Here is a 12,835-nt window from a genome sequence, read left to right as displayed (position 1 = left end):
CAGCTCCTCCACCAAATCAGAGCCTCTCTGGCTTCCAACCTTCACACCGTCTGTAACCTGCCTGGCAAAGTTCTACTCATTAGTGAAGCCTCCCTTCAGGCACCGCCTCCTCCAGGAAGTCCCCCGGCTCTTCCACATACGGCAAGGTGGCTTTGCTGAGTACTTCCAGCCTCCCTCCGACTTTCCCTGGCCCGTGTTTATCACATTACCTGCCTGCCTGCCTCCTGACCAATCCCCCACGAGAGAGGAAATGCCCGAGGACAAGGAACTGTGCTGTAGCCCCAAGAAGCTGCTTGCTGAACGCATGAATGAAAAGTTAAATGAACAAACAAAGAATGGACGATTCTACACTATTATTGAAAAGAACTCTCTTGGTTGAGAAAAACTTAAGAAGAATTTTTTTTTTGCCTTTTTAAAAAACAAAATTCATGACAGTTTTAAATTCTGTTCTTATTGTCCAAGTTAAAGTTAAAAAAATGAGAGGTAAAAAGGCCTCGGCCAAGCTGAGAGGAGGGCGTCCTCTTACGGCTGCTCCGGCTGCCGTCCCCCGTCTGGGCCACACCCACCGTGCAGCAAACTGGGATGTTTTTAAACAAAAGCTGACTGTGGGGTCAGGAGGGCAGGAAAGGCCACCTTCTAGCAAAAAAGGGTAACGGGAAGACGGCCCTGCCCTCGGCGTGCCGGGGACGAATGCTCACTCCAGCAAATCTCCCGACGGCTGGTACTGCGTGGGAGGCTCCCAAACACCATCTGATTTCACGTACAAAACGAACCTGAGATGAGTTTGTGTCCATTTTCCAGATGGAACCACTGAGGCAGGGAGACAGCAACTTCCTCGCAGCCACGGCCCTTGTGGGAGCCCAGGGTAACTGGTTCTGGAGCCCGGACGCCTCACCCTCAGTCTTGCTTCCCTCCTCTCAGCGGCAGCAGGGCCTGGCCTGGGCCCGGACCGGGAGGGCTATCTGCACAGCGGGCAGGCTCCAGAACCACCCAGGAGGAGAACTGGAAACAGAGTCAGGCTGCACCTACTGTCATGGGGCTGTGACCGTGTGGTGTAGGAGGAGCTGCAGACAGGGGTGGGGGCGGGGGATCCCCGCCAAGGCCATCCTGTAGGAACAAGTCACACTGTGGGCCAGGCAGGTAAGAACGGGGGATGCTCGGAATGTACCAAATGTGGTCATTCCTGTCCATCCCACCACGGCCCAGAGAAATGCACTGGGGAGCAAAAGTTAAGTGTTTCTTGTCTAAAATGTGACCATTTATCCCCCAGGGCTTTCAGAGGTAAAGACTCGTGACCAGCCACTTGTTTTCTAGATGACAAAGCTCAAAGGGCTACTTTCTGTTTCCTGTGGACCAACCACTTCCCGGACACCTCCTCCTAGCCCACGGAAGGAGTCAGGATTGACACCTGCAGCCACAGGGGGTCCGACATCTCCCCTGCCCCTGTGAGAGCATGACCCCCACCCGTCAGGCCAGAGGCAAGTGCCACTAAACCAGAAAGATTTGAAAGTGCTGGAAATCCTCCCAGAACCCACAAGGATCTGCCAGCATTATGCCATTTAAACCCTGAACACAAAACCACAAAATGCTAGAAAACTGTCAACCAGGCCATCTGGTGACTCGTCATAGGTGACAGGTCCTTCAAATATCATGAGCCGCACTGGCAAGTAGCCCGCAGGTCAGGCCAGTGACCACAGAGAGTTTCCAAGACCGTCACCACCTCCTTCGTCGGCAGTGTTTCCAGTAGACCCTCCTCGTCACCGTCACCCGTGGGCCGGGGTGAGACCCTGCTTCCTGCGTCCTCACAGCCTGTCCTTACAAGGAAAGGCCATGGCATCACGCTATTGCGCTGAGGAATTGCGACATTGCTAAATTCGTCAGGCAAAAGATGAGGGAGGCTGGTGTTTTAGCCGTAAACTTTTATGAGACAACTGTAGGGGAGGAGGCTCGTTAGGAGAGACTGTGACGGAGGTGGGGACAGGGTAAGCGAGTGGGGAGACCCTGCGAGGTGTGGCAGAGCCTCCACCAGCCGTGGACGTCACCCCATCGCAGGTGGACCCACGAGCCCCGTGGACAGCTGTGGCTGGGTCCCCAGCGACACAGTCCCGACATGTCAGCTCCGCTTCGCCTGCAGTGAACTGGGAATTCCTCCAAGCCTGCCCAAAATAGCGCTTACCGTTCAATTATCTTGGGCAAAACAGTGATTATGGAGAGTCCCGAAACGGAGCCAATGCGCCCACCTCCACGGGACCTCGAGAGGCTTTGTCACGTTGGTAAACAGCACTTACGGGGGCCTGGGTCGTTTCACAGCCACAGCCCGGCTGTTATAAATACCTTCCTTTTGTCCGGGAGCCTCTAAACTCTCCTTTTTCCTTCAATACCAGCGAGTTTTCCAGGGATTACCGACAGAGGGACTTAACAGGACAAAACATGTTTTCTTAGATTCAACAAATGCTCACTGGGATCCCGAGGGCCGACATCTGCACAACGCCAGGGGGCGCCATTCCCCCATGAACGGTGCCCCCTGGCAGGCGCACGCACAACCCGGGGGGCTGCACGTGGGGCCTGATCTCCTGTGGGCCAGACCCCATTCAGGTACTGGGGACACATTAGTGAGTCAGCCACTCAAAACTTTCTGGCGTTGCGGAGCTTACATTCTCGGAGGAAAAGAGAGACAAGGCATTTAATACCTTAGCAAAACATACGGGGATGGCAACCGGTGCTCTGTGGGAAAAGCAACGGGACAGAGTCAGGAGTGTGGGGTGCTGGGGCTCTTATTAGAATGGTTAGGGAAGGCCTCACCCCGAAGGTGACATTTAAGCAAAGACTCGGAGGAGCTAAAGGAGCAACCCCGAGGCTCTGGTGGAAAGGTAGTCCAGGCTGCGGGAACAGTGAGTACTAAGGCCCTGTGGCTGGACCCGAGCGTGGGAAAGGGAAGTGGGAGGAGACGAGGTCAGGTCGGGGATGGGACCAGACCACAGACGCTTGGATGACATCATGGACACTCCGTTTTCCTCTGGGTGGAATGAGAAGGCTACCGGGGGGCTCTGAGCAGAGCCGTGATGGGATCTGACGAATTTTAGAAGGATTTTGAAGGCTGCTCTCTTGAGAACGACCGCACAGGAGCAAAGGCGAGGCAGTCGGGGGCAAGGGCAGTAATTTAGGCCAAGGGCGAGCGAGGGGCCTGCAGGGATGGGAGAGCGGGGGTGGGGAGAATGCCCTTATTTTGGGTTCTCTTTGAAGGTGGGGCCAGCAGGATTTCTTGAAGGTTAATTTTTGAGTTAAAAATAAAGGAAATGAGTCAAGGATGATCACAGGGTTTCTGGCTAAGAAACTGAAAGGGATGAGTGGCCAACATCAGACAAGGGAGATACTATCAGGTGAGCAAGATTTTGAGGTAGGAGGAGCTCAGGTGTGTCTATGAGGCACCCAAGGGGATATTTTACTTGGATAACAAGCGTATTGTACAGAAACCCACATCTGTGTGAGAAACTTCAAAGCCTACGTAGTAGGGAAACGTAAATGTCGCTCCTATATAGTTCAGTTCCAAGCCCTTGACAACACACGGGGTCGGTGAGCTTCACAGGGCGCCCGCTTCTGCCTGCAACCCGAAGGGAGCTGAGGGCGGGAAGAATTCACCCCGGAGACCTGGCGCCTCGGGAAGGAGGAAGGCGGGTGAAGCGCGGTCAGTTAGTTCTCGGCAGGGAGATCCTGCTGTTATCAATTCCATACTGAAACCCTGGTGTGCGCGGACGGGCAATTTTAGTGTCTAAGGCTCATTACACCGCCTGGGGCTTCTTGGCTCCCTCAGGAGGGGGGCGGCCGAGCCCTGATGGGGCGGAGCCCACCCACCTCCTTATTGCTGCAGCATCTTAGCTAATTGCTGTCTCAGAAACACCCTGGGAAGCAGCTTTTTTTCCCCCTTGCCTGGAGGCAAGGAAATCAATAAAATCTGGTTCTGTTATGCTGACTCATCCGACAGGCAGTTTTCCTGAAGTTACAATCGAAAGCTGAACTGCTCCATTTTAGACCCTTCAGAGGGTCTAACTTCCGAATTCTTGGGCCCCGGTGGGGAGACACGAGATGATCTTGAGGCCACTGCATTTTTATAAATCAAAGCCCATGAGTAGTAGCTTTCAAGGAGGTACTTTGGCAGACGGTTGTTCTATCAAGAATAAAAATTGGAAGAGAAACAACATTTCTAAACTGCTTTTGGTTCATAAACCCTTTTACGGCATTAACTGCGCTGCCCTCAGACGTCTGTCTCCGTGAGCCCAGCGTGGCGACTGCCCCGTCCCCAGCAGGGAGCGCAGCCTGGGTGTGTCCTCAGGTTAAGCTCCCTCGGGACCCTTCCAGGGGAGAGGTCTGCCTACCAGGTGGGCACAAACAAATGACAGGTAGGTCCCACCCGTGCCACGGAGCATCCTCTAGATCCCTCTCCCGATGAAATCAGATGGGCAGAAACATTCAGACGCGTGGCCACCAGGAAGGCGGGCGGGTGTCAGCCCCACTCGCTCCTGTGTGTGAACTTTATTCCGGAGACGGACGTCCGGGGGTCCGCGCAGGGGCAGCTAGGACTGGCTGGTGAGGCCCGAGGGCCTTGAAGGCCGTGGACGGTCCTCCTCCAGGCACTCGGGAGCAGCAGCTCCCTCCCGCAGGTGAGTCTCGAAGACTGTGTGCGTGTGTGTGTGCGTGCGTGCGTGTGTGCGTGTGTGTGCGTGAGTGTGTGTGTGTGTGTGCAGGGTACACACAGTACCAGCCCAGCAGGGAGGAAGGGAGAAGCGAGCCAGAACAGGGATATTTAAGATGCCCTCTCTACTACAGACATTATTTGAAATTGAAATCACTTTATAAAGTTTATATGAAAATTACATTTTAATATTATTTATAAATGCCAGCTACATTCAGTCACTCTCTTCCTTGGATATTTATAAAAATGTGTGCATTTGGAATCTCTTATCTCCGTTTTGCATCATATATCCCAGGCTGATTATTTATTAGCTCGGTCCTCTTAGGCAAACTATTTAGCTTTAGTCCCAGTCCCCTTATTTGTAAAGGGGCAATGATTTTTACAAAGCTCTTGGAAACATTTTGAGTGTTATGTGTTTGGCAAAGGAAGAAGACCCGATAAATACCAGGTACTGTTAGACCAACATCCTCTATGACAGTCTCTGATGTCCGTCATAGAACTGAATGCTTCTTCTCTATTATTCATCTAAAATCCTGTACAGACAATCTGGTGTATTTATAGCACACACAGAGCTTAACTGAATGTCTTCTTAATTAAAAAGTTGAAACTGTGATGTGAGCTCATATGGAGATACATTTTTTGTTGGCCATGACACGTGTTCACTCCAGGCCTCTTCAGGATTAAGCATAACCAGCCGTCGCTGGAACAAGAGAACACATTTCTGCAACTGGAAATACCCCCCCCACTCCCACACAGGCCTGGTCACACAGTGACTGCAATGTTCTAACGAATTTGAGTCATAAAATGAGCTCAGATTGTTCTTGGGATAGGCCTCCCGGTAAAACAAACAGACCCAGTGTGTCTGCCACCAGCCTCCAGGAAATGATCTTGAACACCTCCCATCCTCTGTGCAGTCGTGGGTGATAAGCGCTGCGTCTTGCATCACCTGCGACTGAACATTCTGTGCGTAAGACGACCCTCAGCCTTTGCGGAGGGAGAGCAGACCACGAGTTCACTACGGACGGAGGCCGCTCTGGGGCTCTGCCTGGGTATTCACCTGCCTTGAAAACCAGCCAGCTCATCTGTGACCATCCAAGAGGCTCCAGATTCTCAAAGCTACGTCACCACTATTTCCAGAGTAAATTCCTCAGTGTAATAAGTTTTTGGAAATGGGCGTGGGGAACAGCTGAAGTTGTACTTGAAAGATAGATGAGTGTGATTTAAGAAAACTCCGACCAGAACGGAAAGAGAGTCGTCGGAAGGACTGAGAGGCTGAGAGACGCAGTTGAGGCTCAGCAAGAGACTATAAAGAAAGTCAGAGAGAGCAGAGGAAAATGCTAAAGCAGCAGCTTCCAACAAGCAGCTGGGGAGGAACAGAAATAAAGAGGTGTGTGTGTGTGTGTGTACTATGGATATTAGGTCTAAACGAAAAGGACTGTCAGTTATTAAAGGACTTCACAGCAGTGTCACTCTCTGTGCCTAAAACTAACTTGATTGGTATCAGAAGGAAAGTGGATGTTTAAACAGCCCCTCCCACACCTGCTTTTTCCACAGTGCCCATGGAACTGCCATAAACCAGGAGTGGGGGAGGGCACAGCACCCACTATGCACACAAACAGGCAGTTCTGGACTCGGGGTTTCACGGAGGTCCCTGAGCCTGAGCCTGAGAGCTATGAAGGCTGCTGGTCCTAATCGAGGCCACTCAGCCCTGGAGTGGAAACCCCCGCTCACCTGGGTCCTGCCACAGCCCCACCTTCACCTGGCATGTCACCTGGGCAGGGGCCAGGCACAGAGAGAGGTCAGAGGGGGACCATGCCCCTCTAGGGTCCCCGGCCTTGGGAAGAGAGTGAGCTCTTCATAGGGAGTTAACACAGTGAGTGACACTAACGTAACGCATACGGAGAAGGGCGGCACTCATGCGTCTCGGGCATTATTCGTGGCTGCCTGCTCTGCACGTAGATCTCACTGACCGACACCACTCCCCGCTCCTGGAAGGCAGGGTCTGCAGTGGGCACGCTGCGTCTCGCATGTGCCCGCCTGCAGTGGGTTAGGAGATGAGGCCTGTGACCCGGCCCCTTCCACGGCTTTACACGGCGAGACCAGAAAAAGGACCGAGCTGGACCAGCAGGCCAGCTTTTGTTCCTTCCTTCCTGCTGACACCCCCACAGGGTGTGGCCCACAGGTCAGTGGGGTGCTCACCTTTCCCTCCTCTTGTGTGGTGGGGGCGCTCACACCAGCTGGCGGTTACATACAGGCTCGGGGGCAGTAAGGCCAACACTGGGCCCTACCAGAAAGCTCTTCAGGGCACCAGCCCCCCAATAACAGTGGTACCTTGTTTCCTAACAGCCACTGTCTTGTGTTTATACATCTTTCCGGAATGTCATGAGAAGGCCAAGGCAGGACTTAGAAATGGGTGGTGTCCCCGGTGTTGACATAACTTTGTCAGCACCAGAGTCTCACCACAAACGGCTGACACACTGGCCTTTTAACAGTCCTTCGCCTGCCCAGAGGGAGCCTTGTGGGGAGGAAGGGGACATGGCACCTCTCATTGTTCCCAGGCTTCTGCCTGGTGGCTTCCTGCCAACTTCCTATTCCTGTTGGTCTAACCCAACCCCCAGCTGCAACGTGGCCAGTGACTGAGTTTCCTTACTGTCCTTGGTAGGCTCATAGTCTCTAATGCATCCATGACTGATGGTGACCCTTTCACCCAGAGGTGCCCTGTCCCAGAAAAACTGTCACTTAAAAAGAATAACCTCAAGTTTAAGGCCAAGCTGTCCCAGCAAGGTTCTCAAAGCATAATTAGATACCTGTTAGGGATTCTCTCTCTCTCTCTCTCTCTCTCTCTTATCCCAGATAATGACAGTAATTGCTACTCTTTGGGTTTCCGGCCAGACTGCCCTTATCCTTCCAAATGGCTGACAAGCTTTCTGCCACACACATTGCTTCCCAGGTCTCCTTGCATTGGTGACCACTCTTCTGCAGCCTACTCATCTCCACCCCCTAAGACCTATCTCATGATTCACCTCCTCTAAGACGCCTTTGGAGACACACCGCCTTCTCTAGTGATAATTTCATTTCGTTCCCCCATCGCAGACAGACAAGCTCCCAAATGTGAATCATTTGGATTCTAAATGTTTCTTTGACTTCATTCTTCAGAGCATCAAACTTAAGTTCGCACAGGGGAAAAAAAGGTTATAAATTATAGCTCTTATTTGACAAGCCCATAACAGCCCGTTTAATCATTGCACAGAGCTCTAGAGGACCCCGGACCGGAAGCTCCAGGGTGAGTCTGGAGTCTCCTGCGCCGCAGGGTGTGAGGTTCCAAAGGCAGGACTCCTGCCCACCGGGGGCAGCAGCTCTGAGAAGTGGACCCACAGCTCTTCTGCCTACAGACAACTTTCAGAATCATCTGAGCTTATTCCCATAATTACCATGGGAAACTGGAACCAGCAATGGGGGTATCTATTTCCATATCCACGAAGGTGGTTGTCTATAAATGTATCCATGGTTTATAAATGTAATTATTACATGGCATTAAAAAAAAACTCGGGGCATTTTGGGAAAAAATAAAAGATGCTAAATGCACTAGAGAAAGGTACCTTTGTAACTTTTGCACTGATGCTGTGAGGACCCTTCTCACATGAGGTAGGGAAGGCTGGCTTGGAATGAAACCAGCAGACAAACCTTGCTGAAGGAGACAATTTAGGAATAATTCTACCAGCTAGAAATAGGCCAGGGGCTATTGAACATTTACAGCTACTTGAACATTTACAAAGCACAATGGATACCAATTTACAGAAAAAAGAAATGGAAATAGATCTATCTTCTATCAAATGGTCAAAGCTGGTATTATGAATTTGCTATGAGTATGTAGAGAAAATGTTCAATCTAGGTTTTTAGAAAGTAGCATCAGGCCATCCCATCAATCATCGATCCGAGAGTCATCAACTCTCAAAGAAAAATCCCTCATTGAAAAATACTGGAGGCTTCCTCATCAATAATATAGTCATAAACCAACATGAACAAGCAATTGCAGTCCAATATTAAACCTATCTCATGTTTTTACTGAAATCATGAAGAAGAGAGTGTCCTTACCAGTTGCCCTTTGGGTTGATGAACTGCTGCACCGCGTAGCCAAACTGGGCCCCCGAAGGGCCCGAGAAGATCCTCGCCTCTGGGAGTCCGACGTTGTAGGCCATGCAACAGCTTAGAATTCCTGTTAGAAAAATAAAACACTGTCCATGTCTACAGTTTGTGAATATAAATCGAAGATAAGGGCCACCTTCAAAACAACTTGTAGGACTTCAGATGCATCATTCATTATCACTCATCCTCACAGCGACCCTGGGAGAGGGTTGCTGACATCGTAATTGTTTCCAGAGATCTCTGAGGTTTCTGGAAATAAGTGAGTCTCACAGGTGGAAAGCGACAGGGGTAAGGGTTTGAGCCCAGGGCTGTCTGACTCAAGAGCTTGAACCCTTAACCACATACCACCTCCAGGGATTTCTAGGTAACTTCGGAAAGCGACTCCAAGCCACCGCGGGCAGGGTCTTCTCTTCCTGCTGAACCTCCCCGGAGACCTTGACGCGGGCCCCATGAAATGTGTCCTGAACCGGCGCGGCTGACGGCAGCAGAGGAGGGGGGACACCCCAGCTCCCGGAGCACCAAGCGCATCCTTTCCCTTCAGAAAGGATCGTTCTGAGGGTGAAAATGTAGGGAAAAGTGTCCTTTCTCTTTAACTCCTGCGGCAACTGTCAAAGGAGGTTTTGCTTTTGGAGGCTTCCAAAGAAACGATCATTATTTTCAAAAACAACGGAGACCAAGAAGGATGAAGCCTTGAAGGGCAGTTTTGAAAAATCCTTGTTTCTAATGGAAAGGGAACGAGGGGAGAGAGTCGGGCCGCGTCCAGGAGACTTCCACCTGCCATGCTCAGCTTTCTTGGTACCGGAGGCCCCTAAATTCCTCCTAATTTCTCCCTTTTGAAACAGAAATGTCTACGACATGCCTGTCACACCGCCGTATTTTAGGAGCAGATAACTTGTTTCCTAGGCTCCCAGACCCACCAACGGGGGGAAATTTTTGCCCCAGGACAGATCACACCCCATCTCTCCAGTACCTGACTTAGGGGAGAGCGTTTCCCCTGGACTCTTGGGCGCACTTCTCCTTTGCTGTCCCCTGAGAGCGTCCCCTGTGTCTTGGTGACACTTGAACCTTCCTGTTGCCGCTGTGACACCCAGCTCGCTCTCCCATGTCCCTGCTCCTGCTGGCACCCCTGCAGCTTCTGAGGCCCGTTTCCAGCAGGTCCAGGGAATGTGCTCCCTGTCCTGACAGCAGTGACATCCTGTGCCCACCACTCTGTCGCAGAGATTCAGGCCTGTGTGTGTGTGTGTAAAATAAAATTTAGCTGCTACGTGATAGAATGAGCTCCACCACGATTCCCTGTCCTTACGCGACCTGCCAGGGTCTAATTAACAGGGGAAATGAGCTCACTATGTGCACGGGCTCTCCAGCGTTAGATATCTTAAAAGTGGGGGAGCAGTTTGACGTCACCTCCCCAAGTTTCTGCGAGTTGTTAAATAATTGGTAACACACTTCAACGGCATGTTTGAGCCCACACAGTGGGGTGACAGCACACTGGTGGTTAGAAACGTGTCTCCTGAACGTCCATCCCAGTTCTCTGCTTAAACTGCCACTTCATCTTCTTTTGCATTTTATTACCTCAAAAGTAAAACTGAGCGGCGGTGCATCTGAACAACAGAGGTTACAGAGAAAATATGCAAATGTGGCCTGTGGCCCACGGCTCCGTCCCCTCGGCCCGCGGCAGCTCTGTGGGCCTCTGCTCCCGTCCCCTCCCGTCCAAGCCGGCAGCACTGCTGCTGGGACACATTCCTGAGAGCCGGGTAGGTCTCCCGTGGACGCCCTGGGACCCAGCCATCAGAGCGAGCCCTCCGCAGCTCTCCCTGGGCAACTCCATCCCGCTGCCTGCGGGAGAGGCCCAGAGGACCCACGAATCACACGCCAATCTGCTCGGCACCGTGTCTTCCAACCACACTTGGCCTCTTCAGAGCACGCTTTCCCAACAATGGCTCTTTTTTAGCTTTTTTATTAGCTTTTTTATTTTTTGTAAGTTAGATAGGCCGAGAATTTCTCAAATCATTGACTACTGTTCTTTTATCTCTTTCCTCCCGCATTCTACTCCATTGAGCAAGGAAAATTCGGCTGCTCCTTCAACGTTTTGCTTGGAAATCCCTCAGCTAAATCTCTAAGCTCATCGCTTAGAAGCCCCACTGTCCGAGCATCTGTAGGACAGTTAGGCCACATCTCCTGCCACTGTGTAGCCAGATCACCTTTCCTCCCGTTTCCAGTGACCGTCCCCATTTACTCACAGCACTCAGCGGAAGGGGCTGCGACATTCGGGTTTCTACCGACAGGCTCCACAAGGCGGCCTTCACAGACCGTCCACCCAGTAAGGTGATGTTCACAGATTTGGGGACTAAGACACAGAAATATCTTTTGGGGGGTGCACCATTCAACTCAACACAATGGGTACAAAATATTGTAAGATCCTGGCAGCCGTTCGCAGGGCCATTTCTCAGGGGAGTGTCCGCAGCCAGCAGCCTGAGGGTGTCGCAGCTTCTCCCTCCGGGACTAAGAGCAGGCTGGCCGGCTCCTGGCTGTAAATAGCAGGTTCCCCAGGCCCCGGCTCCCCTCCTGCGGTGCACCTGCTGGGTGGGCCTGCGTCACCGGGCCCCTCACGCAGCGCCCGTGAGGTTGCGCGGGGAGCACGGGGCTGACGCAGGCTCGCTCATGCTCACGTGGGCCGCTGTACTCTGAGTAATACCGTCCTTGGTCTCTGACTCAGGACGCTCAGGGCATCTCTCAGCGTCCACGGAGCGGTGACAGACCAAGGCGTGAGCTTGTACACCGGGCCCGAGAGCGTGGAGAGCAAACAACTTGCAGCCAGGACGGTGGGGACTAAGTGACCGTGAAGATGACGCTTCTCGAGAGTCTAGAGAAACCCTGGGAAATTTTCCCACGGGGTGGAACAGGGATTCGAACACGCCTCCTTTCCATGTTAAGCAGCAGGGACTCCGGCTGACACCTAGGTCACAGCTTGCCGCTTCACGGTTGCTGCCTTTTTCCACGGCATCTGTCACTCATCGGACGGTGACTCTGCGTTCCTATCGGAGGCTGCAGCACATCCGCGGCCAGAAACAGAGCCGCTGGCATGTTGCTAAGCCTCAGGGGTGCCGTGAGTGAACCGCGGCCCTCCCCAGTTCAGAAGCTGCGAGCCTACCTCCTCGCGTGACTATTTGAAGACAGGAGCTGCAGGGAGGAAATGAAGCTTAAAGGAGGTCAGAAGGGGGGACCCTCGTGGGACAGCACCGGCGTCCCTGTGCGGAGAGGGGCGCGGTGTGCGCCCACAGGGCACAGCGAGGAGGCGGCGGTCCGCAGGCCGGGGGAGAGGGCTCCGAACCCAACCCCGTGGCCCCTTGCTCTTACTCTCATTCCCAGAATGGAGAGAAAATAAATTCCTGTTGTCGAAGCCCCTGCCCGGTGTGTGGTATTTTGCTGAGGCAGCTCCAGCAGACTGGACAGGGAGGACCCTGATTACGCCAGAAGGTTTCAATGGACTATTCTGAGTTTCAAAGATGATTCCATCAACACCCAGATGCACAGATGCAAACACAGAGGAGAGACACACTAATGCCAGTTATATCATTTAAGGTGCATATTTTGTGTGGAGTCGGTTTTTCTGTGATGACGTGAGAGGATCAAGTCTTGGAGGACCATGCACGGGGTTGGGTGGTTTGAGCCCTTTCACGTTTTTGATCGTGTGGACAGTGAACATTTGCAAAGTCCGCTGCGATCGCTTCTCAGATCGCTTTCCAACAACTCAACAGGTCCCCTTTTTATAGAAGGACGTTGGAGGGTGAGTTGCCATCTGGCCGACTCGCCATGTCCCAATGGCTGAGAGGATGGGGGACCACTAGGAGCGCCAGCTCCTCCATTCACCGTCTATGGGTCGCTTCCTTCCCCGTGAAAGCAGAAACTCAGCAGCATTTTTGTGCATCTAGCCAGGCAGTGCCTGTTGGATGACTTGCTGAGCAACAAGATGGGCCTCCTATACCCTGAGACAGCACA

At 52.4% G+C, this 12,835-nt stretch overlaps 1 protein-coding gene across 1 annotated transcript in view; it reads right to left on the bottom strand.

Moving 5' to 3' along the window:
* ITGA2 (integrin subunit alpha 2) overlaps positions 1 to 12,835 on the bottom strand; it is a 74,460-nt gene that overhangs the window by 48,729 nt on the left and 12,896 nt on the right. Inside the window, exon 3 of the mRNA XM_081131110.1 lies at positions 8,786 to 8,906. Coding sequence (XP_080987236.1) covers positions 8,786 to 8,906 — 121 coding nt within the window. The remainder of the gene's footprint in view (positions 1 to 8,785; positions 8,907 to 12,835) is intronic.

This window comes from Miniopterus schreibersii (genome assembly GCF_964146895.1).
Source record: "Miniopterus schreibersii genome assembly, chromosome: 3".
Taxonomy (NCBI): Eukaryota; Metazoa; Chordata; class Mammalia; order Chiroptera; family Miniopteridae; genus Miniopterus; species Miniopterus schreibersii.
Note: the sequence above shows the minus strand (reverse complement) of the source record. Positions and strands in the feature narration are given on the sequence as shown.